This window comes from Brassica napus, chromosome C9 (assembly GCF_020379485.1).
Source record: "Brassica napus cultivar Da-Ae chromosome C9, Da-Ae, whole genome shotgun sequence".
NCBI lineage: Eukaryota > Viridiplantae > Streptophyta > Magnoliopsida > Brassicales > Brassicaceae > Brassica > Brassica napus.
The window spans coordinates 61,479,907-61,507,720 of NC_063452.1; the positions used below are offsets into that span (position 1 = coordinate 61,479,907).

Genomic DNA, 27,814 nt, shown 5'->3' on the forward strand with positions numbered 1-27,814 from the left:
GTGATTTCTCTTCTAAATCTGCTTCTCTTTCTATAGCCTTCGTTCTAGCTTCCAGGTTCTTGTCCACGTAATACTGCCAGACAGAATCCACAACATTAAAGAAGATGTAGAGATTCAAGTTATACTTGCAAAAAGTAAGAGATGCTTGTGTTACTACTGTCTGTGGGGACTATAGGGCCTTGCATAGACATTGATACGCCAGCTGCAGCTCTGTGAGAAGCGGTGTAATTGTTAGGTGTTTTTGGAGAAAGAAGCGAGGTTTTATGTACAACAAGGTAAGTAGGGTTGTGTAACAAGCTATTTCGCCAAACTGGTAACCCAACCGCGACCCTACTCTGGTAAATTTTGTAAAATTGATTAATTAAGCTCTTTCCTTTTTTTTTTTTTTTTTTTTTTTTTTTAGCTTAATAACCGTGTTATTTATATTAAAAATGGAAGATTGCTAATTCCTATATATTTTTTTGGGAAGTGTGTGTATAAAAGGGTTTCATAAACTTACTTATAAGGTGAAAAGTTAAAACTCGAAAGGAACCTTTGGTCTGAGAATATCAATTAATTAATGGCGACTACATGCAAGCACTGGGTTGTTCACCGTCAAATCTGTCGTCGATGCAAATCTCGAGTGAAAACGAACGACTTGGCTAGGATGGCCCAGATATCATCACCTTCTCGTGATCCTGATTGTCCTCATCGAATGTATTGCTACGGTCAATGTTGCCGATGCGGATATTTCCTTGATATTTTTGAGTACGCCCCATCTTTCAGTTACATCAGCAGGTATTTACAGTTGAGCCCCGAGTTCGCGGCTTCTACTAAGCAACGCAAGTTAAGGATCGGGTTGGGACAAAAGAAGCTTCACCTGGTTCTTGGCTTAGAACACATCCTCATCCACAGTATCAAACTCTCCCAGATTGCTGATGATGATTCAGGATTATTAAGAGATGACATATTTCGTCTTCCTAACGACGACATATTGGTCAAGTTTCGACCGTTTGTCCGTGACTTCTTGTCGGAAGCAAAAGAGTTTTTCACCATGCACGTTTTCACAAACTATAGCCCTGACCATGCCAAGAAAGTGGTCAGTTTGCTTGATCCGCATATGGTGTACTTTGGGAATCGAATCATTACAAGTAGAGACAGCGGTGGTTTGAAGTCATTGGAACTTGTTTTGGCGGAACCACGTGGGGTGATTGTCTTTGACTATGAACCTAGATCGTGGAGGAAGCGAGACTTACCTAACCTGGTCATTATATCTCCCAAGTACGAGTATTTCAAAGCAAACAGCAGCAACAAGGTCGTCGACGGGGTCCTAGCAAAAGCTCTTAATTTCTTCAAGAATAATAAAGTTTTCGAGTTGGAGGGAAAAAGAGAGAATGGTGAAGATATGGCTGTCTTATTGACAAACCTTAAGGCCCTTCATGAATTGTTCTTTAATGGAGGATATCACGACGTAACTCATGTCCTGCCCCGTGTCTTTGAAAGCAAGGAATATTTTTTATAATGATATTAGTATTTTTTTTCCTTCTATTGATTTATGTATTTTGATTGGTTGGTTTAGACTTGTTTTGTTTTTTGTTTTTATGTTGATGTTTATTATGGAGGATATCTGTTAAATTGCTGAAAGAAACAATAACAGGAGAAAAAGTGTGTACGAGTACGTTCTCGGTTCAATTTCTCTATTATCTGGTTTCTTGGGATCCAAGACATCGTATTCTTCGTCAACATTGAAATGTGTACGGTAAGGACTTCTCTTGGGGTTGCTGAATCTCTGCTTTGTTATTATGAATAAAAAGATGAGAAAGCATCTTTTGGTTCAAATCATTGTGTTTGTTTGATTATTCGAATTTCAAACCATATATACCACACCACACAGTCCTTGTTTGATTATCACTGTATTCCAGCGACCTTACCATTCAATTCCTCTCTTTTACATCTTTTACACTTTTCCCTTTTTCTTGCTCCTCGACGAAAGATCTTTTCTATGCTCTGCTTTCCTTTGGTCTGGTCCAGATTTAAAGTCAAGCAAAGCCAAAGTTAGTTGGAAGGATGTATGTCTGCCGAAGTGTGAAGGGGGTTTGGGGCTACGACCGCTTAAGGAAATCAATCTGGTTCTTGGTCTGAAGCTACTCTGGAGGATCTTTGCTTGTCGTTCATCTTTATGGGTCAAATGGATTCACTGCTATTTGATTCGAAAGGCGTCTTTCTGGTCGATGAGAAATGCAGCTGCAGGCTCTTGGATGTGGAACAAAATTTTGAAGCTAAGGGATTATGCTAAGCAATACCTAAAGATGGATGTTTATAATGGGGAGCATACATCTTTTTGGTATGATTCTTGGTATCAACTTGGATGTTTGAAGGCTGTATTGGGCAGAGGAGGGAAATTGGCTATGGGTATTACTGAGAACTTACATGTTGCTGATGTTTTAACGGGACATCGTAGACGAAGGCACAGACTGAGTATACTAAATGAGGTGGAAGAAGAAATTGAGAAGGTTCAAAATAGGAGAAGTGTAGAAGACAATATCCCTCTCTGGAAGCAGAATGGAAATACTTTTGCAAACAAATTCTCAACGAAAAAGACTTGGCAATCTATGCGTCAAGCTCAGCTGGTTTGTGATTGGAACAAAGGGGTATGGTTTCCTCAGTCTACTCTTAAATTCTCCTTTGTTGTTTGGGTGGCTATAAGAAGCAGACTGCCAACATGTGATAGAATGAAGCTCTGGAACAACGCAGTTGATGAGACTTGTGTTTTATGTACAGAGACTGCAGAGACTTGTCAACATCTATTTTTGGATGTAGATATCTAGGAAAATCTGGAGGGAGTTAGCTGAAGGAATTATGGGAAGTGAGTTTACTTATGAATGGAATGATATCATTGATGCTATTTCAAGACAACATCAAAAGACTACAGAGGGGTTTCTGTTTTGCTATGCTTTTCAAGTTCTGGTTCATAGTATCTGGCGGGAGAGAAATGCTCGTCGCCATGGGGAGCAGCCAAGGGATGAGGGTTTACTTTATAAGTTTGTGGATAAGATAATAAGACTGAAGTTGCTTGCTGTGAAAGGTAAATGTCAGAGATATGATTACGCGTTTAAGCACACACCAATTAACCTAATGTGCCAACAATACCACAATCGAATGGTATGTCATTGTAGCATTTTAGGATCGAATCCACAGAGAACTAGAGACTTATAACACCAAGAATACACAAACCTTCCTAATCTAAGCAAACAAGAAGATAGATGATTTGTAACAAACTAATATCCTAGAAATATAAACAAGGTGATCTCAAATCCAATCAAGAAATAAGTGCAAGAATTCAATCAAATACTAAGGATGGATCCATGGTAAGGATAATTGATATAAGGTGATCAAGGTTCAATCTAAAGGTGACAACTTTCAATCAAAGTAATCTCTTAAGTCTAAACACAATTCTAGACAAGTCCTATGTCTAGGTAAATGTCCATTTGCTTAGAAATCATTAAACATCAAATGTCTTTGGCTTAATTCAATCAAGTAATCTTTAAGTTCAAGTTTAATAACTATCTAGCAATTTTAACATCAAGTGTCCTTGGCTAATCTCACTAGAGCTTAGTTGAGTTGATTCAAACACTTCATCTAATCATGTCTGATGAGAAGTGTTTAGAAATCAGGTTTAGAGTGATCAAGACTAAACAAGCATTAAAAATACTCAACAAGCAAGTTCATACAAGGATCTACAATAAAACACCCTAAATCTACACTTAATCACCCTAATCTACCTTAACCATGAATCCAAGGAGTGTCTACTCTCTAATCTCCATGAGAAACCTCAAACCCATGATGGATTCAAGGCTCACCATGTTTATGAGAAGGAGAAACAAGATATAGAATTAAAAACTTCCTTAGATTATGATATAAAGATTCAAGCTTTTTTTTTTACAAAGGGAGGCAAGTTCTTGAGAGAAAAATGAGATGAGATTAGGTTTTTAGGTTTAAAACTATATATAAGAGATGTCAAACTCGAGCTGGTTTAGTGAATTAAACCAGGTCAAACCGGAATAAACCGGTCAATCATTTCCCTTCTTCTCCACAGCGACGTTTGCACCTCGCTCCACCAAGTCGCTCTGGTGATTGATCTTCGATGTGGAATTTTCCGAGCGAGTTCATCACGTCGCTTCAATCACTCGCTCCAGCACACGCTCATGATGCGGCGACCTCACTAACTCGTTTTGCCAAGTCGCTGTGAACTTCTTCGAGCTTGAGCTCCGATTCGCTCTTTCTTTGTCTCGAGACCCGAGCTTCCTCGTCTCCAGCTTCAGCCGTCGTCTCCTTCGTCGTCACTGGCTCACGGCCTCTCTATCTCCCGTGGCCGTGCTCATTCTCGTCGTCGGGATCATCCTTCACCGCGACCGGATGCCATCGACGTGAGGTCTCATGTCCACGACCTCTCCATTTCTCGAGCTATCCTCCTCCAGGTCGTGCTCTCAGGTGCTCGAGTCTCATCGTCGTCGAGCTTTGCCGTGGTTGGAATCAGCCTCGCCGTCGTTCGCGTTGAAACCAAACTCTCGATCTCCTCCAATGGAGACTTCTTCTCATTATTTTCAAAACCAGTCCCTGTCCTTTTGATTCTTTACAAAACGGACCCAGCCTTTGGAATGTGCAAAAATGCCCTTGCGAATCAAACCCAAAGTTTCCAATGCGCGATTTAGCCCAAGCGAATATTACGAATTTGCAACCTTGGTCCCTGGATTCTTGTTAACATCACAGTGGACCCAAACTTCCAAACTTTGCAGTATAACCCTTGAATTTCGCCCCAAACTTCCAAATAAGCATTCCAACCCCTATGATATGCAAATGAGTATGCAAATACAACACAAAGACCTAAATGCAACCTAAAATGATCATAATAAGCTAAAATATGAATCTAAAACTTATAAAAATCATGAGATATCAACTCCCCCACACTAGTCCTTTACTTGTCCTCAAGTAAACTTTCAAGAACATGGGAAGTGATGTTTCAATACACAAATGGAAATTCATGACCTTAAGAAACTCTTCAATGCCATCGTTGTGATATCCTTACAAAATCATACCAAATAGCAAGAGCAATTTGTTTTTATTAGCTCTAACTTCTCTCGGCCTATCAATTCCTTTGATATTTTAACTCATTATCATGAATCCTCAAATCAACCAACTCTCACATTCAATAAGATCATCATAAGTTCTCGCAAATTGCCAATTGGTCCAAATCATTTGGTTTGGTGAGAAAAATGGCTTAATGTGAAGAATGAGAAGGGTCCAAATACATTTTGCTATGGTGACTTACACTCAAGAATATGAGTTTGATCATTATGCAAAATTTATCTAAGAAAAGGAGCAATTAATGCATACATAAATCGGTTCTCATCATTGTACCCTTTTCCTAGACAATTTTTAAGTTCTACCCCTTTCTTTTCTTCATCTCAAATCCCAAATGTACACCCATTTTCATCTCTTACCCAATGAACACTTTTTTTTTCTTTTTGGGGTTTTCATTGACACAATCTGAGCTATATATATATATTTTTTTTTAGACACACTCTTTTTTTTTTTTTTTTTTTTTGATTCATTTCCTTTACATAATCTTTCCCAATTCAATCCTCAAGATCAAAATAATTAAAGCACATCATTCCAACCACCATCCTAGATTCTAGCCCAAAAGAGGTCCTAATGCTAGCAAGAGATGAGAACAAATCAATGTCGCTCCTAATACTCTCAAGATTTTGCACATGACAAGCTTTCACAAAAAGACCTCACTCAACAATTAATGATGGTTTGAAAGAAGGGAAGGGTTTAGGGTATGGACTACCACTTGAGTTGTCAAAAAGATTGGTAAAATGGTTTATACAAGCTCAAGTGTGTGTAAAGCCATGATTTAGTACTCAAGAGACCATAAGCAAGAAGCATTAAGTTCATTTTAGTCAATTAAGATCGGAGTTGGTTTCAAAGAGTAAGATTCAATGAGTCTTAAGAGGAGTTTTCAAGGCTCGAAGTCTACAAGAAATTCAGAAGAAGCTCAAGCTACTTATTATGATTCAAAAGGGTATCAACAATGAGTTCATTGCATGAGTCCTACATAGGAAATTTACCTATGCATTCTATATGATCTAGACTCAAACCTAAAGATGCAAATGTTTTTTTTTTTTTTTTTTTATGGATTTTCTATGCAAATGGATATGCAATGCTTATGACAAGTAAACAAAACAGAAAACATGTGAGATAAGTAGACTCTCCCCCCACACTTACTTCACACAGTCTCTTGTGTGAGAGCAAGGTGAAAGAAGAGGTCTAGAGGAAACAAACAAGAAGACTATGTATTTACAATGGTTGTAGAGACACTTAGCTTGGAGTTGCTAGATGGAGTTGAATAATTTTAACACTTGTAGCTTTGCTGGATGGCCATCTTTCTCTTTGATTAAGAGGAGAATCACCTAAAAATTTTAAACACACTTATTAAACACACAAAAGAAAAACCACACAAGTAAAACAATAATATATATATAGGGATAGACATGGGACTTCCTCCCAAGTGAGCTTGTTTTAAGTCTCTAGCTTGACTTTGTGTGCCTGCTAATCATAAGTATCAAAAGGCTGAGCCAATGCACCTTTGGTCTTTCTCCTACAAGAACAAGAAACCAAGTGTGCAAAGAAACACACTACTGTCAATAGAAAATAGACAGATTTTTCCTCAAAGAGCTTCACTAAAGATATGATATGAGTTATGAGTGACACGTTAGCAAATTTTCTTTTTTTTTAATTAATTCTGTGACATTCCGATATAGTTTTCTAAAAAAAACTATTGAATTCATGTTTCCTTTTTTTAGTTAATCAATCTTCCCTTTTTTTTTTTTTGACTGAGACAAGTGTTTTGGAATACTTAATGTTTCCAATTATATATAGAAACTATAGGGTTAGTTCGTTTCCCGTAAGAGTTGACCATATGGCTTGTGTTCACGATATTGTTCAAGATGGATTTTGCACTCATTGCAAAAGGGCTGTGGATACTCAACACCATGCGTTCATACCTTTTTATTACCTCAAGAACGGTCTAGAGTTTCGTCCAGAATATGTGGGGACTATGAAACGCCATGTTTGGATGAAGTCTTTAATGGAGAAGAAGCTCACTTTAGTCCTCAGTCTACACGACACGCTTTACGACTCTCGCCCAGTTTCATTGCTCTCAGAAAAAGAGAAATATCTAACGGTAGAAGTCGAGTCAAAGTCCGATGATATGTGGCGATCAAAAACGGCATGACTTGTGTAAGCTACGACCTTTCGCTCGTGAGTTCCTGCTCGAAGCCAACAAGCTGTTCCAGATGCATGTGTTCGAGCACTCCCACCCTGAGCATCGCAAAGAAGTGATATCCTTGCTTGATCCTCAAGGAACTTACTTTGGGAAACGCATCATCACATACAGAGACAGTGAGATGAAGAATCTAGATTTAGTCTTGGCAGAAGAGCGGGGGTTGTCATCCTCGACGATAAGCTCGCGTATTGGTGGCCCGAGGACCACACGAACCTGCTGCAGATCAGGCCTTACCAATATTTCAAAACGCTGCGACAACAACAAGACTTGGATCACAAAGTGGTTGATTTGTTCAGACAAGACATCCAGAGTTTTCTTACGCAGAAGAGAGGATAGATGAGGACGCCGAGGATGGTGGGTTGGCGAATGCTCTTGAGTTACTGAAAGAAGTGCACCGTAAATTCTTCACTGAGAAAGACGAAGATTTGAGAGATGTTAGGGCGTTGCTTTTTCCCTTAGAGTCATAATCTTTAATCCTTCTTGTTGTTTTTATCGCTGTTGCTTCTGAAACTTGTAACAAACAAACGAACACACATGAGCTCTAAGATCAACCATAACTGTCACTGTATCATGAATGTTTGTTTGTTTTCTCTAGATTTGGAGGGTAAAAGCTTAATAATCATGATCATGATTCATCGTTTTCTCTTACTGTACTGCTATACAATCCAAAATCTTCGTCGTCATCATCATCATCTAATAACCAATGAGTTCCGACCATGCTAACAGCTGATCTCCCATTTGATTCAATTAAACGGTTTTAGTTGGTGGTTTAGTCCACGAAAACTTGATTCTTGCCGCGGGCTGCAAATACATCTGGACGTTTGATTTTCGTTTTGGTATTTTGGTTTTTATTTTCAGTTTATAGATTTAAAACCATTTAATATTTACAAATTTGGTTCAGTGTGGGTAGTAAAATTGAAAAAAAAAACTTAATATCCAACTTAGTTCCAGTTCGGTTTTATATTAATGACTAATTCCGTATATATTGGTATGTTAGTTTTTTTTTTTGGTCACAATGGTAAATGTTTTTAATATTAAACTAGATTAGCACGAGTGTTTATTTTAATTTGTAACTAGATTTTGACCCGCGCTTTCAAAGCGCAGGATTATTTTGTTTACAAAACTTGGTTTATTATAAACTATAATTTATATATAAGTGTATATTTTAAGTTTTATATATATTTTATTTAAATAAGCATTGGCCTGTCTCGTATTTGTTTTAGTTTATTTTTAAAAGTTAAAAACTTTAACGGAGTAATACATCATCTAACATGTCTTGCATTGATCAAATTTTGTTTTTTATAAAAAAAATTATGATAAATGATAGAGTTGTGCAAAATATCCGGATCCAAAAAACGAATCGGACCTGATCCAAAAAAGTAGTACCAAACTCAAATCAAAATTGATTAATACATGATTGAATATACAATTTTAATATAGGAAGAACCAGATTCAAACCTGACTCTAAGCAAATATTTAGGATCCACTAAAATGCTCAAAACACCGGAAATATCTATAAAAAAATCGTCCTCCATCAAAATTTCAAATAAATCCAATTTTAATTTTAATCTTAGATATTTAATTTTACATTATTTAAAGTTATATGTTTTATATTATTTAATTTTTAGCTTTTGAGCATTTAAGATATATTTGAACTCGACTCGAGATAGTTAATGAAATCTTTTTTAAATCATTAACTGCAAAGTTACTAACTTTTATTAAGATACGTAGAAGTTTTCGATTTTAATTGAATTGTAGATAAGATTCTGAAAATATTTTGGTTGATTTCGAAATCACATTTTTGAAAGTTTGACAGTTGCTAAAATATGGTAAAAATGATATTTTAAGAAAATATTTTACTTTCGATAAATAACTTTTACCGGTGGAAGGAATGATTTAATTTTGATCATATCATGCATTTAAAAAAATTATATTTGATTCTGAAATGATTATATAAACTCTAGAGGTGATGAGACTGGAATCATATGATTCATAAGCATCGGCGTGAACTCAGTGCAATTTTATATACACATTTTCAAAAAAATAATGCAAGAGAGAGAATATACTATATATATATACGAAAAGTGATTGAGAAAAATTGCAGAAAAAATGATTGAGAGTTCATCATTTTTACCATAGTAACTATAAATATTATATCAATAGTATGTGTTATTAATTATTATTAATTGTAGGATCAGTCATTTGGATTGCCAAATAGCATAAGTTGCCTTATGTTTAACAGCAAAAGATATTTTTTCCTTACGTGCATTTATTATTTGCTGGATAATTCTTGTTTTAAAATTGTCTTGTTTTTGATTGGCCAAATATATAATTGGCAAAAGTATTTTATAAAAATTCAAAAAAGGCAGTGGCATGACAATGTAAATAACTCTAAAATAGGGTAAAATCTTACGAGAGATTCTGTTTTAATAGTATAGATAATATTATAAAAATTATTGGTAATTGTTAGATTTTAAAAATTATGGTTCCGTTATGTATTATTGTTTGACTATTATTGTATTTGTAATACGAATACATTCATATATTATTATTTTTTATTGTTTATTTGATATTGTAACCCAATATTCTAGCTATTTCTAGTATTGTATATCTAATTCTATTTCGGTGGTCCATAAAAAAATTAGAAAGAAGGTTTACTCAATCTATTAGTTCCTTTGTATTTTATTTTTTATATATATTGAAATTTTTTATAATGGTTACTGGAAATACATTAGTAAAAATTAATTTTGAATACATGTATATTTTGAAATCAGTTTTTGTTTTGAATTTTGTTTAATGATTAATTAGACAAAATATGTTTTAGTTAATTAGATTGGACCAGTTACACAAAAATTAATTAGATTGAGTCATTTTCGTATATTTTAAATCTGGTCCTAACATATAATTTAAAAAAAAATATAATGGACTTCAAATTTTTTAATAACAAAACCACTCTTTTTTTTTAATATACTCTTTATATATTTTTTCAAACAAACATAATTTCTTTTTAATTATGTTATTTTTGTTTTTAAACATTCCCAAAGTACTTCTACTTTATAATATAGAAGATAATAATATTGCAAAGTAATGTTGTTATTTTTTTTCATGTCACTATAAAACCATATATGTGTCCATGAATTGTTCTTTAATCGTGTTTTTTAGCTACATCATATAATAATCATATTTTAAAAGGAATATTTTATGAATAATCATATATTTTTTTCCTTCTATTGATTTATGTATTTTGATTGGTTGGTTAGACTTGTTTTGTTTTTTGTTTTTTATGTTGATGTTTTATTATGGAGGATATCTGTTAAATTGCTGAAAGAAACTACAGGAGAAAAAGTGTGTACGAGTACGTTCTCGGTTCAATTTCTCTATTATCTGGTTTCTTGGGGATCCAAGACATCGTATTCTTCGTCAACATTGAAATGTGTACGGTAAGGACTTCTCTTGGGGTTGCTGAATCTCTGCTTTGTTTGTTATTATGAATAAAAAGATGAGAAAGCATCTTTTGGTTCAAATCATTGTGTTTGTTTGATTATTCGAATTTCAAACCATATATACCATACCACACAGTCCTTGTTTGATTATCACTGTATTCCAGCGACCTTACCATTCAATTCCTCTCTTTTACATCTTTTACACTTCCCTTTTTTCTTGCTCCTCGACGAAATATATTTTCTATAACTTGTAAGGTCAAACAACCAATATAATACTACAATTATTTGATCTTTCACTCCGAGCATGAACTTCTTTATGTCTCGTCAGGTTTCTTGTAAATTTAAGTAACAAAAATTAAAATAACTTATTTTTATAAGAATCCTGTTTTTGCATGTACCAAATAAGCTATAAATCATTTGTTGTTTTTTTATTACAAAACTTGGCCAACTCAACCAAAAAAAAACAAGAAGGGTCCCCCGATCTGGTGCCTTTTTGATATGGCTAAGTAAAATTGTCGACAATTTCATTAACAACGTTACGCCTACACTATCATTGTCATTGACAATCTCATATTCACTCATATAATTGTTTTGAATCAATGATAATGAACTAAACAATTACTCACAAGTATAATTAAAGTTACGTAACCATTCTTGTGTTCACATGCAAGTATGCAACTTAAACTATTATATAGGTTCTTCGATGTTAGTCAATCTAACTCTCCTTTTTCATTTCTTTTTGAAAGGTCAATTAAACCAACAGAGTAACTAGTTATGTGCATACGTACAATGATACAAAATATAGCAAAGTATCAACGAATATACTATCTTCTCAAAACCATACGGTACCGGTCAGGCTTACTCCAACGCCGGCATGACATCTGAGTCGGCAGAGACAACTGAGTCGGCGGAGACATCTGAGTTGGCGGAGACATTTGAGACGGCGGAGACATTTGAGATGGCGGAGACATTTGAGTCGGCGGAGACATTTGAGTCGTTCTTATGCTCGAAAGTTTGTGTCCTCACCAAGAATGCTGCGTTTTCAGCGGTACCGGTAAGACTAATACCATATTTGCCGAGGAAACTTCTAAATGATTCGCAGACGAAGTAGAGGACCGCCAAAACTGCAAGCACAAGGAGAACTCCACCTACACAATACGCCAAGGTGTCCGGCGACATCAGAAGCGTCGCTTCTGAAAAGACAACAAGAAGCGCCAAGAACGCCACGCCCATGATGATGCCTATGAAAGTCAATGTTCTCGACTGCATAGAGGAAGAGAGGGCATTGACTACCACCAACGCCACGAGTGAGATAGCAGCGAAGAGTGTCCCCACCCAGACCCCAATCTGATAAACTTTCTTCAAAGGCCAATCGTCTGAGGTATGCGCAGGATTGATACCTGCGGTAATGAGGAGGCTGTTTAACATAACAGAAACCATAGAATATAAGCCCTTCATGCTGCTGCCTGCAGTACTCGGTTCCCACCATGTACTTGCAGGCTTTGGATCACCACACGCATTTACTCCTGTTGCACTTGCAGGCTTTGGATCACCACACGCATTTCCTCCTGTTGCTTTTGTCATCGCCATCGTTTTGACCTCCTTCAATTCCTCAAGAATCATGAGCAAAATGTGCTCAACTTTGTGCACTATCGGCGCTCGGTTGAGATGAGAAGCCTCATTCTTGGGTTTAGCTTTTTTGGCTATTTCTGTTCCCTGCAAATTCAATTTCGAACCAAATACACATCAACATAAACGCATAAAATCTTTTCCTCAAAAAGACAGTGATATACTTATAAAATCTTTCCATGTTTGAAGTAGTTATCGAGTGGGAAGAAATTTTGTTGTTTTCTATCATTGCCTCGAAGAATCTTGTCCTGTTAGCAACAGAGCTCAAAGAAGAACTCATATCCGCAGGAAGTGAGGTGGAACGAGAAATTTTTTGTTTCGGAAAAACCAAATGAACCAAACACTGAGCATAAATACAAATGTTTTATGCAAAAACAATAGATTTACTCAGTTTTAACACAGTTATTTAATCATAGAAAATTACCGCATCTTTCTTGTTTTTTTCACTTCCTTGGCCTGGTTGCTTGTCCTGTCTACAAGATTGCTCGAAGAGGAACTCATAACTGCTTCTTCCGTGGCCTGCAAAACCAGATGAACCAAACACAGAGTATAAACACAAATGTTTTATGCAAAAAAACATAGCTTCAACACAATTATTTAATCATAGAAAGTTACCACATCTTTCTTGTTTTCTTTCACTTCCTTCGCCTGATTGCTTGTCCTGTCTACAAGATTGCTCGAAGAAGAACTCATAACCGCTTCTTCCGTGGCCTGCAAAACCAAAGAAACCAAACACAGAGCATAAACACAAATGTTTTATGCAAAAGACATAGCTTCAACACAGTTATTTAATCATAGAAAGTTACCGCATCTTTCTTGTTTTCTTTCACTTCCTTAGCCTGGTTGCTTGTCCTGTCTACAAGATTGCTCGAAGAAGAACTCATAACCGCTTCTTCTGTGGCCTGCAAAACCAATGGAACCAAACAAAGAGCATAAACACAAATGTTTTTTGTAAAAGACATAGCTTCAACACAGTTATTTAATCGTAGAAGGTTACCGCATCTTTCTTGTTTTCTTTCACTTCCTTTGCCTGCTTGCTTGTCCTGTCTACAAGATTGCTCGAAGAAGAACTCATAACCGCTTCTTCCGTGGCCTGCAAAACCAAAGGAACCAAACAAAGAGCATAAACACAAATGTTTTATGCAAAAAACATAGCTTCAACACAGTTATTTAATCATAGAAAGTTACCGCATCTTTCTTATTTTCTTTCACTTCTTTGGCCTGGTTGCTTGTCCTGTCTACAAGATTGCTTGAAGAAGAACTCATAACCGCTTCTTCCGTGGCCTGCAAAACCAAAGAAACCAAACACAGAGCATAAACACAATGTTTTATGCAAAAACGATAGATTTAGGACAAACTTCTAACCTAATTATAAGAAAGTTAGAAAGTTACCAGCAAATGCGTTTCTTGCGGGTTCTTTGCCTGGGTAATGTCAAGAATAACATGGTTCGATGTAGAAGGAGCAGACTCCTGCAAAACCAAAGGAACCAAACACATAGCATAAACACAAATGTTTTATGCAAAAACGACAGATTTAGGACAAACTTCTAACATAATTTTAAGAAAGTTAGAAAGTTACCAGCAAATGCGTTTCTTGCGGGTTCTTTGCCTGGGTAATGTCAAGAATAACATGGTCCGATGTAGAAGGAGCAGACTCCTGAAAAACCAAAGGAACCAAACACAGAGCATAATCACAAATGTTTTATGCAAAAACGATAGATTTACTCAGCTTTAACACAATTATTTAATCATAGAAAGTTACCGCATCTTTCTTGTTTTCTTTCACTTCCTTGGCCTGGTTGCTTGTCCTGTCTACAAGATTGCTTGAAGAAGAACTCATAACCGCTTCTTCCGTGGCCTGCAAAACCAGAGAAACCAAACACAGAGCATAAACACAAATGTTTTATGCAAAAAACATAGCTTCAACACAGTTATTTAATCATAGAAAGTTACCGCATCTTTCTTGTTTTCTTTCAATTACTTGGACTGGTTGCTTGTCCTGTCTAAGAGATTGCTCGAAGAAGAACTCATAACCGCTTCTTCCAAGGCCTGCAAAACCAAAGGAACCAAACACAGAGCATAAACACAAATGTTTTATGCAAAAGACATAGTTTCAACACAGTTATTTAATCATAGAAAGTTACCACATCTTTCTTGTTTTCTTTCACTTCCTTGGCATGGTTGCTTGTCCTGTCTACAAGATTGCTCGAAGAAGAACTCATAACCGCTTCTTCTGTGGCCTGCAAAACCAAAAGAACCAAACACAGAGCATAAACACAAATGTTTTATGCAAAAAACATAGCTTCAACACAGTTATTTAATCATAGAAAGTTACCGCATCTTTCTTGTTTTCTTTCACTTTCTTGGCCTGGTTGTTTGTCCTGTCTACAAGATTGATCGAATAAGAACTCATAACCGCTTCTTCCGTGGCCTGCAAAACCAAAGGAACCAAACACAGAGCATAAACACAAATGTTTTATGCAAAAAACATAGATTCAACACAATTATTTAATCATAGAAAGTTACCGCATCTTTCTTGTTTTCTTTCACTTACTTGGCCTGGTTGCTTGTCCTGTCTACAAGATTGCTCGAAAAAGAACTCATAACCGCTTCTTCCGTGGCCTGCAAAACCAAAGGAACCAAACACAGAGCATAAACACAAATGCTTTATGCAAAAAACATAGCTTCAACACAATTATTTAATCATAGAAAGTTACCGCATCTTTCTTGTTTTCTTTCACTTCATAACCGCTTCTTCTGTGGCCTGCAAAACCAAAGAAACCAAACACAGAGCATAAACACAATTTTTTTATGCAAAAAACATAGCTTCAAAACGGTTATTTAATCATAGAAAGTTACCGCATCTTTCTTGTTTTCTTTCACTTCCTTGGCCTGATTGTTTGTCCTGTGTACAAGATTGCTCGAAGAAGAACTCATAACCGCTTCTTTCGTGGCCTGCAAAACCAAAGGAACCAAACACAGAACATAAACACAAATGTTTTATGCAAAAAACATAGCTTCAACACAGTTATTTAATCATAGAAAGTTACCGCATCTTTCTTGTTTTCTTTCACTTCATAACCGCTTCTTTCGTGGCCTGCAAAACAAAGGAACCAAACACAAAGCATAAACACAAATGTTTTATGCAAGAAACATAGCTTCAACACAGTTATTTAATCATAGAAAGTTACCGCATCTTTCTTGTTTTCTTTCACTTCCTTGGCCTGGTTGCTTGTCCTGTCTACATGATTGCTCGAAGAAGAACTCATAACCGCTTCTTCTGTGGCCTGCAAAACCAAAGGAATCAAACACAGAGCATAAACACAAATGTTTTATGCAAAAAATATAGCTTCAACACAGTTATTTAATCATAGAAAGTTACCGCATCTTTCTTGTTTTCTTTCACTTCCTTCGCCTGGTTGCTTGTCCTGTCTACAAGATTGCTCGAAGAAGAACTCATAACCGCTTCTTCCGTGGCCTGTAAAACCAAAGGAACCAAACACAGAGCATAAACACAAATGTTTTATGCAAAAAAACATAGCTTCAACACAGTTATTTAATCATAGAAAGTTACCGTACCTTGAAAAAAATCTTAAAATACATTATTACAAATGAAGAATATGGTTAGAAATTTTAAAACAACACAAAAGATTATATGCTTCAGTATATAAAACATTTACCAAAACCTCAATATTTTCGTAGGGGATTAACACATAGATTTTGAGAAAATTTCGAAAAATACGACGATATTGTTTTAATGCATAGTTGCATCCTCCACTAACATATGAAGATGTTCAAAGAGGTTTGCAGCCTTTATTTCCTTATTTTTTCAACAAAATAGTGATTTTATAGTGGTTATTCCATCTATTTAGGGAGTATTATGATATTTTACTAAATTAATTGATACAAAAATTATAACGGTTCCCTTATACCTTGAAAAAAATCTTAAAATACAGTAATACAAATGAACAATGTGGTTAGAAATTTTAAAACAACACTAAAGATTATATGCTTCAGTATATAAAACATTTACCAAAACCTCAATATTTTCGTAGGGGATTAACACATAGATTTTGAGAAAATTTTGAAAGATACGACGATGTTGTTTTAATGCATAGTTGCATCTTCCACTAACATATGATGATGTTCAAAGAGGTTTGGAGTGTTTGTTGTCTCCGTTTTTTTAAGAAAATAGTGATTTTATAGTGGTTATTCCATCGATTTAGGGAGTATTAAGAAGTTTTACTAAATTAATTGATAAAAAAAGTTATTACGATTCCCTTATACCATGAAAAGGAGCTTAAAATACATTAATACAAATGTACAATTTGGTTAGTAATTTTAAAACAACACTAAAGATTATAGGCTTCAATATATAAAACATTTACCAAAAACTCAATATTTTCGTAGGTGTTAACACTTAGATTTTAAGAAAATTTCAACAAAATACGAAAAATATTGTTTTAGTGCATAGTTGCATCCTCCACTAACATATGATGATGTTCAAAGAGGTTTGAAGCCTTTGTTGTCTCATTTTTTCAACAAAATAGTGATTTTATAGTGGTTATTCCATTTATTTCGGGAGTATTATGAAGTTTTACTAAATTAATTGATACAAAAATTATAACGGTTCCCTTATACCTTGAAAAAAATCTTAAAATACATTAATACAAATGTAGAATATGGAGAGAAATTTTAAAACTACAAAAAAGATTATAGGCTTCGGTATATAAAACATTTACCAAAAACTCAATATTTTCGTAGGGGTTAACACACAATTTTTTAAAAAATTCAAAAAATACGCCAATATTATATTAATGCATAGTTTCATTGTGCACTAACATATGATGATGTTCAAAGAAGTTTGGAGCCTTTGTTGTCTCCGTTTTTCAACAAAATATTGATTTTATAAGGGTTACTCCATCTATTTAGGGAGTAATATGAAGTTTTACTAAATTACTTGATAAAAATATTATAACGATTCCTTTGTACCATGAAAACGAGCTTAAAATACATTAATACAAATGCAGAATGTGGTTAGAAATTTTAAAACAACACTAAATATTATAGGCTTCAGTATATAAAACAGTTACCAAAAACTCAATATTTTCGTAGGGGGTTATTAACACACAGATTTTGAGAAAATTTCAAAAAATACTACAATATTATTTTAATGCATAGTTGCATCATTGACTAACATATGATGATGTTCAAAGAGGTTTGGAGCCTTTGTTGTCTCATTTTTTCAACAAAATAGTGATTTTATAACGGTTATTCCATCTATTTAGTGAGTATTATGAAGTTTTATTAAATTAATTGATAAAAAAATTATAACGGTTCCCTTATACCATGAGAAAAATCTTAAAATACATTAATACAAATCTAGAGAATAACGATTTTATATTGGTTAGTCCACCACTTTAGGGAGTATTATGAAGTTTTACTAAATTAATTGATAAAAAAATTAAAACGATGCTCATGTACCATGAAAAATAGATTAATAAACATTAATAAAAATTTATAATGTGTTTAGAAATTTTAAAACAACACTAAAGATCATAGGCTTCAGTATATAGAGCATTTACCGAAAAATTTAATATTTTCGTAGGGGTTAACACATAGATTTTGAGAAAAATTCAAAAATATGAAAAATACTGTTTTAATGCATAGTTGCATCTTTGACTAACATATTATTAATTTCAAAGAGGTATGAAACTTTTGTTGTCTCCGTTTCTCTTAGAAAAAACGAATTTATAATTGTTAATCCACCAATTTAGAGAGTATTATGAAGTTTTACTAAATTAATTGACAAAAAATTAAAACGATGCCCATGTACCATGAAAGAGAGTTTACTATACATTTATACAAATATATAATGTGTTTATAAATTTTAAAACAACACTAAAGATCATAGGCTTCAGTATATAGAGTATTTACCGAAAAATTTAATATTTTCGTAGGGAACACACGTAGATTTTGAGAAAAATTCAAAAATATGAAAATACTGCTTTAATGGATAGTTGCATCATTTACTAACATATGAAGAAGTTCAAAGAGGTTTGGAACTTTTGTTGTCTCCGTTTCTCTAGAAAAAACGATTTTATAGTGGTTAGTCCACCAATTTAGAGAGAATTTTGAACTTTTACTAAATTAATTGACAAAAAATTAAAAAAATGCCCATGTACCGAAAGAGAGTTTAATAAATATTAATAAAAATCTATAATGTGTTTAGAAATTTTAAAACAACACTAAAGATCATAGGCTTCATTATATAGAGCATTTACCGAAAAATTCAATATTTTCGTAGAGGGTTACTTTGAGAAAAATTCAAAAATATGAAAATATTGTTTTAATGCATAGTTGCATAATTCACTAACATATTACGAAGTTCAATGAGGTTTGAAACTTTTGTTGTCTCCTCCGATTTTCTAGAAAAAAACGATTTTATAGTTGATAGTCCACCAATTTAGAGAGTATTATGAAATTTTACTAAATTAATTGACAAAAACTTAAAACGATGTCCGAAAACTCAATATTTTCGTAGGGGTTAACACATATATTTTGAGAAAATTACAAAAAAAATACGAAAATATCGTTTTAATGCATAGTTGCATCCTCCACTAACATATGATAATGTTCAAAGAGGTTTGGAGCCTTTGTTGTCTCCGTTTTTAAACAAAATAGTGATTTTATAGTGGTTATTCCATCGATTTAGGGAGTATTATGAAGTTTTACTAAATTATTTGATAAAAAAATAATAATGAATCCCTTATACCGTGAAAAAGTGCTTAAAATACATTAATACAAATGTAGAATGTGGTTAGAAATTTTAAAACAACACTAAAGATTATAGGCTTCAGTATATAAAACATTTACCAAAAAGTCAATATTTTCGTAGGGGGTTAACACATAGATTTTGAGAAAATTTCAAAAAATACAACAATATTGTTTTAATGCATAGTTGCATCTTCCACTAACGTATGATGATGTTGAAAGAGGTTTGGAGCGTGTGTTGTCTCCATTTTTCAAGCAAATAGTGATTTTATAGTGGTTATTCCATCGATTTAAGGAGTATTATGAAGTTTTACTAAATTAATTGAAAACAAATTATAACGATTCTCTTATACCATAAAAAAAATCCTAAAATACATTAATACAAATTTAGAATATGGTTAGAAATTTTAATCGAACAATCAAGATTATAGGCTTCAGTATATAAAACATTTACAAAAAAGCTCAATATTTTCGTAGGGGTTAACTCATAGATTTTGAGAAAATTTCAAAAATAAGAGAATATTGCTTTAATGCATAGTTTCATCATCCACTAAGATATGATGATGTTCAAAGAGGTTTGAACCTTTTGTTGTCTCCGTTTTTCAAGCAAATAGTGATTTTATAGTGGCTCTTCCATAAATTTAGGGAGAATTATGAAGTTTTATTAAATTAATTGATAAAAAAATTATAAGGATTCCCTTATACCATGAAAAAAGCTTAAAATACATTAATACAATTGAAGAATGTGGTTAGAAATTTTAAAACAACACTAAAGGTTATATGCTTCAGTATATAAAACATTTACCAAAAACTCAATATTTTCGTAGGGGGGTTAACACATAGATTTTGAGAAAATTTCAAAAAATACGACGATATTGTTTTAATGCATAGTTGTATCCTCCATTAACATATGATAATGTTGAAGGAGGTTTGGAGCTTTTGTTGTCTCTGTTTTTCAACAAAATAGTGATTTTAAAGTGGGTATTCCATCGATTTAGGGAGTATTAGGAAGTTTTACTAAATTAAGTGATAAACAAATTATAACGATTCCCTTATAACATGAAAAAAAATCTTAAAATACATTAATAAAAATATAGAATGTGGTTATAAATTTTAAAACAACACTAAAGATTAGGGGCTTATGTATATAAAACATTTACCAAAAACTCAATATTTTCGTAGGGGTACACTTAGATTTTGAGAAACTTTTAAAAAATACGAAAATATTGTTTTAATATATAGTTGCATCTTCTACTAACATATGATGATGTTCAAAGAGGTTTGAAGCCTTTGTTGTCTCTGTTTTTCAAGCAAATCATGATTTTATAGTGGTTATTTCATTGATTTAGGGAGTATTATGACGTTTTACTAAATTAATTGATAACAAAATTATAACGATACCCTTATACCATGTAAAAGAGCTTAAAATACATTAATACATATGTAGAATGTGGTTAAATTTTTTGAAACAATACTAAATATTATAGGCTTCAGTATATAAAACATTTACCGAAAACTCAATATTTTCGTAGGGGTTAATACATAGATTTTGAGAAAATTTCAACAAAATACGACAATATTGTTTTAGTGCATATTTGCATCATCCACTAACATATGATGATGTTCAAAGAGGTTTGTAGCCTTTGTTGTCTCATTTTTTCAACAAAATAGTAATTTTATAGTGGTTATTCCATCTATTTAGGAAGTATCACGAAGTTTTACTAAATTAATTGATAAAAAAATTATAACGGTTCCCTTATACCATGAAAAAAATCTTACAATACAATAATACAAATTTAGAATGTGGTTAGAATTTTGAAAACAACACTAAAGATTATAGGTTTCAGTATATAAAACATTTACCAAAAACTCAATAGTTACGTAGGGTTAACACATAGATTTTGAAAAAAATTCAAAAAATACGAAAATATTATTTTAATGCATAGTTGCATCCTTCACTAACATATGATGATGTTCAAAGAGGTTTGGAGCCTTTTTTGTCTCCTTTTTTCAACAAAATAGTGATTTTAAAGTGGTTATTCTATCGATTTAGGGAGTATTATGAAGTTTTACTAAATTAAGCGATAAACAAATTATAACTCCCTTATAACATGAAAAAAAATCTTAAAATATATTAATAAAAATGTAGAATGTGGTTAGAAATTTTTAAACAACACTAAAGAATATAGGCTTCAGTATATAAAACATTTACCAAAAAGTCAATATTTTCGTAGAGGGTTAACACATAGATTTTGAAAAAATTTCAAAAAATACGACAATATTGTTTTAATGCATAGTTGCATCCTCCACTAACGTATGATGATGTTCAAAGAGGTTTGGAGCGTGTGTTGTCTCCGTTTTTCAAGCAAATAGTGATTTTATAGTGGTTATTCCATCGATTTAAGGAGTATTATGAAGTTTTACTAAATTAATTGAAAAGAAATTATAACGATTCTCTTATACCATAAAAAAAATCTTAAAATACATTAATACAAATGTAGAATATGGTTAGAAATTTTAATCGAACACTCAAGATTATAGGCTTCAGTATATAAAACATTTACAAAAAAACTCAATATTTTCGTAGGGGTTAACACATAGATTTTGAGAAAATTTCAAAAATACGCGAATATTACTATAATGCATAGTTTCATCATCCACTAACATATGATGATGTTCAAAGAGGTTTGAACCCTTTGTTGTCTCCGTTTTTCAAGCAAATAGTGATTTTATAGTGGTTCTTCCATAAATTTAGGGAGAATTATGAAGTTTTATTAAATTAATTGATAAAAAAAATTATAAGGATTCCCTTATACCATGAAAAAGAGCTTAAAATACATTAATACAATTGAAGAATGTGGTTAGAAATTTTAAAACAACACTAAAGGTTATATGCTTCAGTATATAAAACATTTACCAAAAACTCAATATTTTCGTAGGGGGGTTAACACATAGATTTTGAGAAAATTTCAAAAAATACGACGATATTGTTTTAATGCATAGTTGTATCCTCCATTAACATATGATAATGTTGAAAGAGGTTTGGAGCTTTTGTTGTCTCTGTTTTTCAACAAAATAGTGATTTTAAAGTGGGTATTCCATCAATTTAGGGAGTATTAGGAAGTTTTACTAAATTAAGTGATAAACAAATTATAACGATTCCCTTATAACATGAAAAAAAATCTTAAAATACATTAATAAAAATATAGAATGTGGTTATAAATTTTAAAACAACACTAAAGATTATAGGCTTCTGTATATAAAACATTTACCAAAAACTCAATATTTCGTAGGGGTACACTTAGATTTTGAGAAAATTTTTAAAAATACGAAAATATTGTTTTAATATATAGTTGCATCTTCCACTAACATATGATGATGATCAAAGAGGTTTGAAGCCTTTGTTGTCTCTGTTTTTCAAGCAAATCATGATTTTATAGTGGTTATTTCATCGATTTAGGGAGTATTATGACGTTTTACTAAATTAATTGATAACAAAATTATAACGATACCTTTACACCATGTAAAGAGCTTAAAATACATTAATACATATGTAGAATGTGGTTAGAAATTTTGAAACAATACTAAATATTATAGGTTTCAGTATATAAAACATTTACCGAAAACTCTATATTTTCGTAAGGGTTAATACATAGATTTTGAGAAAATTTCAACAAAATACGACAATATTGTTTTAGTGCAAAGTTGCATCATCCACTAACATATGATGATGTTCAAAGAGGTTTGGAGCCTTTGTTGTCTCATTTTTTCAACAAAATAGTAATTTTATAGTGGTTATTCCATCTATTTAGGAAGTATTATGAAGTTTTACTAAATTAATTGATAAAAAAATTATAACGGTTCCCTTATACCATGAAAAAAATCTTAAAATACAATAATACAAATTTAGAATGTGGTTAGAATTTTTAAAACAACACTAAAGATTATAGGTTTCAGTATATAAAACATTTACCAAAAACTCAATAGTTACGTAGGGGTTAACACATAGATTTTGAAAAAATTTCAAAAAATACGAAAATATTGTTTTAATGCATAGTTGCATCCTTCAATAACATATGATGATGTTCAAAGAGGTTTGGAGCCTTTGTTGTCTCATTTTTTCAACAAAATAGTGATTTTAAAGTGGTTATTTCATCGATTTAGGGAGTATTATGAAGTCTTACTAAATTAAGCGATAAACAAATTATAACTCCCTTATAACATGAAAAAAAATCTTAAAATACATTAATACAAATGTAGAATGTGGTTAGAAATTTTTAAACAACACTAAAGAATATAGGCTTCATTATATAAAGTATTTACCAAAAACTCAATATTTTCTTACGGTTAACACAAAGATTTTGAGAAAATTTCAAAAATACGACAATATTGTTTTAATGCATAGTTGCATCTTCCACTAACATATGATGATGATCAAAGAGGTTTGGAGTGTTTGTTGTATCCGTTTTTCAAAAAAATAGTGATTTTATAGTGGTTATTCCATCGATTTAGGGAGAATTATGAAGTTTTACTAAATTAATTGATAACAAAATTATAACGATTTCCTTATACCATGAAAACGAGCTTAAAATACATTAATACAAATGTAGAATGTGGTTAGAAATTTTAAAACAACACTAAAAATTATAGGCTTCATTATATAAAACATTTACCAAAAACTCAATATTTTCGTAGGGGTTAACACATAGATTTTGAGAAAATTTCAACAAAATACGAAGAATATTATTTTAGTGCATAGTTGCATCCTCCACTAATATATGAAGATGTTCAAAGAGGTTTGCACCCTTTGCTGTCTCCTTTTTTCAACAAAATAATGATTTTATAGTGGTTATTCCATATATTTAGGGAGTATTATGATGTTTTACTAAATTAATTGATACATAAATTATAACGGTTCCCTTATACCTTGAAAAAAATCTTAAAATACATTAACACAAATGAAGAATGTGGTTAGAAATTTTAAAACAACACTAAAGATTATATGCTTTAGTATATAAAACATTTACCAAAACCTCAATATTTTCGTAGGGGATTAACACTTAGATTTTGAGAAAATTTCGAAAAATACGACGATATTGTTTTAATGCATAGTTGCATCCTCCACTAACATATGATGATGTTGAAAGAGGTTTGGAGTGTTTGTTGTCTCCGTTTTTCAAGCAAATAGTGACTTTATCGTGATCTTATAGTGGTTATTCCTAAAAAAATTATAATGATTCTCTTATACCATGAAAACGAGCTTAAAATACATTAATACAAATGTAGAATATGGTTAGAAATTTTAAAACAACACTAAAGATTATATGCTTCAATATATAAAATATTTACCAAAAACTCAATATTTTCGTAGGGGTTAACAGTTAGATTTTGAGAAAATTTCAACAAAATACGAAAAATATTGTTTTAGTGCACAGTTGCATCTTCCACTAACATATGATGATATTCAAAGAGGTTTGCAGCCTTTGTTGTTTCCTTTTTTTTAACAAAATAGTGATTTTATAGCGGTTATTCCATCTATTTAGGGAGTATTATAACGGCTCCCTTATACCATGAAAAAAATCTTAAAATACATTAATACAAATGTAGAATGTGGTTGGAAATTTTAAAATTACAAGAAAGATTATAGGCTTCAGTATATAAAACATTTACCAAAAACTCAATATTTTTGTAGGGGTTAACACACAGATTTTGAGAAAATTTCAAAAAATACGACAATATTGTTTTAATGCATAGTTTCATCGTACACTAACATATGATGATGTTCAAAGAAGTTTGGAGCCTTCGTTGTCTCCGTTTTTCAACAAAATATTGATTTTATAATGGTTACTCCATCTATTTAGGGAGTATTATGAAGTTTTACTAAATTACTTGATAAAAATATTATAACGATTCCTTTGTACCATGAAAACGAGCTTAAAATACATTAATACAAATGTAGAATGTGGTTAGAAATTTTAAAACAACACTAAAGATTATAGGCTTCAGTATATAAAACAGTTACCAAAAACTCAATATTTTCGTAGGGGGTTATTAACACACAGATTTTGAAAAAAATTCAAAAAATACGACAATATTGTTTTAATGCGTTGTTGCATCCTTGACTAACATATGATGATGTTCAAAGAGGTTTGGAGCATTTGTTGTCTCTTTTTTTCAACAAAATAATGATTTGTAATGGTTATTCCGTCTATTTAGTGAGTATTATGAAGTTTTATTAAATTAATTGATAAAAAAATTATAACGGTTCCCTTATACCATGAGAAAAATCTTAAAATACATTAATACAAATCTAGAGAATAGCGATTTTATAGTGGTTAGTCCACCACTTTAGGGAGTATTATGAAGTTTTACTAAATTAATTGACAAAAAATTAAAACGATGCCCATGTTCCATGAAAAATAGATTAATAAACATTAATAAAAATTTATAATGTGTTTAGAAATTTTAAAACAACACTAAAGATTATAGGCTTCAGTATATAAAACAGTTACCAAAAACTCAATATTTTCGTAGGGGGTTATTAACACACAGATTTTGAAAAAATTTCAAAAAATACGACAATATTGTTTTAATGCGTTGTTGCATCCTTGACTAACATATGATGATGTTCAAAGAGGTTTGGAGCCTTTGTTGTCTCTTTTTTTCAACAAAATAATGATTTGTAATGGTTATTCCGTCTATTTAGTGAGTATTATGAAGTTTTATTAAATTAATTGATAAAAAAATTATAACGGTTCCCTTATACCATGAGAAAAATCTTAAAATACATTAATACAAATCTAGAGAATAGCGATTTTATAGTGGTTAGTCCACCACTTTAGGGAGTATTATGAAGTTTTACTAAATTAATTGACAAAAAATTAAAACGATGCCCATGTTCCATGAAAAATAGATTAATAAACATTAATAAAAATTTATAATGTGTTTAGAAATTTTAAAACAACACTAAAGATCATAGGCTTCAGTATATATAGCATTACCGAAAAATTTAATATTTTAGTCAGGGTTAACGCATAGATTTTGAGAAGAATTCAAAAATATGAAAAATACTGTTTTAATGCATAGTTGCATCCTTGACTAACATATTAGTAAGTTCAAAGAGGTATGAAACTTTTGTTGTCTCCGTTTCTCTAGGAAAAAACGATTTTATAGTTGTTAATCCACCAATTTAGAGAGTATTATGAAGCTTTACTAAATTAATTGACAAAAAAATAAAACGATGCCCATGTACCATGAAAGAGAGTTTAAAATACATTTATACAAATATAGAATGTGTTTAGAAATTTTAAAACAACACTAAAGATCATAGGCTTCAGTATATAGAGCATTTACCGAAAAATTTACACATAGATTTTGAGAAAAATTCAAAAATATGAAAATACTGTTTTAACGCATAGTTGCATCATTTACTAACATACGAAGAAGTTCAAAGAGGTTTGGAACTTTTGTTGTCTCCGTTTCTCCAGAAAAAACGATTTTATAGTAGTTAGTCCACCAATTTAGAGAGTATTAAGAACTTTTACTAAATTAATTGACAAAAAATTAAAAAGATGTCCATGTACCATGAAAGAGATTTTAATAAATATTAATAAAAATCTATAATGTGTTTAAAAATTTTAAAACAACACTAAAGTTCATAGGCTTCATTATATAGAGAATTTACCGAAAAACTCAATATTTTCGTATGGGTTAACACATAGATTTTAAGAAGAATTCAAAAATATGAAAATATTGTTTTAATGCATAGTTGAATCATTAACTAACATATTATGAAGTTCAAAGAGGTTTGAAACTTTTGTTGTCTCCATTTCTCTAGAAAAAAACGATTTTATAGTGGTTAGTCCACCAATTTAGAGAGTATTATGAAGCTTTACTAAATTAATTGACAAATAATTAAAATGATGCCAATGTACCATGAAAGAGAGTTTAATAAATATTAATGCAAATGTAGAATGTGTTTAAAAATTTTAAACAATACTAAAGATCATAGGATTCATTATATAGAGCATTTACCGAAATATTTAATATTTTCGTAGCGGTTAACACATAGATTTTGAGAAAAATTCAAAAATATAAAAATATTGTTTTAATGCATAGTTGCATCTTTTACTAACCTATGAAGAATTTCAAAGAGGTTTGGAACTTTTGATGTCTCCGTTTCTCTAGAAAAAAACGATTTTATATTGGTTAGTCTACCAATTTAGAGAGTATTATGAAGCTTTACTAAATTAATTGACAAATAATTAAAACGATGCCAATGTACCATGAAAGAGAGTTTAATAAATATTAATACAAATGTAGAATGTGTTTAAAAATTTTAAAACAATACTAAATATCATAGGATTCATTATATAGGGCATTTACCGAAATATTTAATATTTTCATTGGGGTTAACACGTAGATTTTGAGAAAAATTCAAAAATATGAAAATACTGTTTTAATGCATAGTTGCATCCTTTATTAACCTATGAAGAAGTTCAAAGAGGTTTGGAACTTTTGTTGTCTCCGTTTCTCTAGAAAAAAAACTATTTTATAGTGGTTAGTCCACCAATTTAGAGAGTATTATTAATTTTTACTAAATTAATTGACAAAAAATTAAAAAAGATGCCCATGTACCGAA

The 27,814-nt window shown here is 31.8% G+C and overlaps 1 protein-coding gene across 1 annotated transcript; it reads left to right on the forward strand.

Annotated features, from left to right (window-relative positions):
* The first annotated feature begins 6,961 nt into the window (after positions 1-6,961).
* Positions 6,962-7,794, forward strand: LOC106403540 (RNA polymerase II C-terminal domain phosphatase-like 5). The gene is made up of 2 exons (XM_048768193.1): positions 6,962-7,270; positions 7,624-7,794. Exons 1-2 carry the CDS (start codon positions 6,962-6,964, stop codon positions 7,792-7,794), a joined length of 480 nt encoding a protein of 159 aa, XP_048624150.1.
* Positions 7,795-27,814: the final 20,020 nt, after the last annotated feature.

Excerpts from the sequence above, each read along its gene's own strand:
- LOC106403540 (XM_048768193.1), top strand. The coding sequence starts at position 6,962 with ATGGCTTGTGTTCACGATATTGTTCAAGATGGATTTTGCACTCATTGC. Across the intron at positions 7,271-7,623 it reads ATATGTGGCGATCAAAAACG|ACAAGACATCCAGAGTTTTC; the intron begins GCATGACTTGTG and ends TGATTTGTTCAG.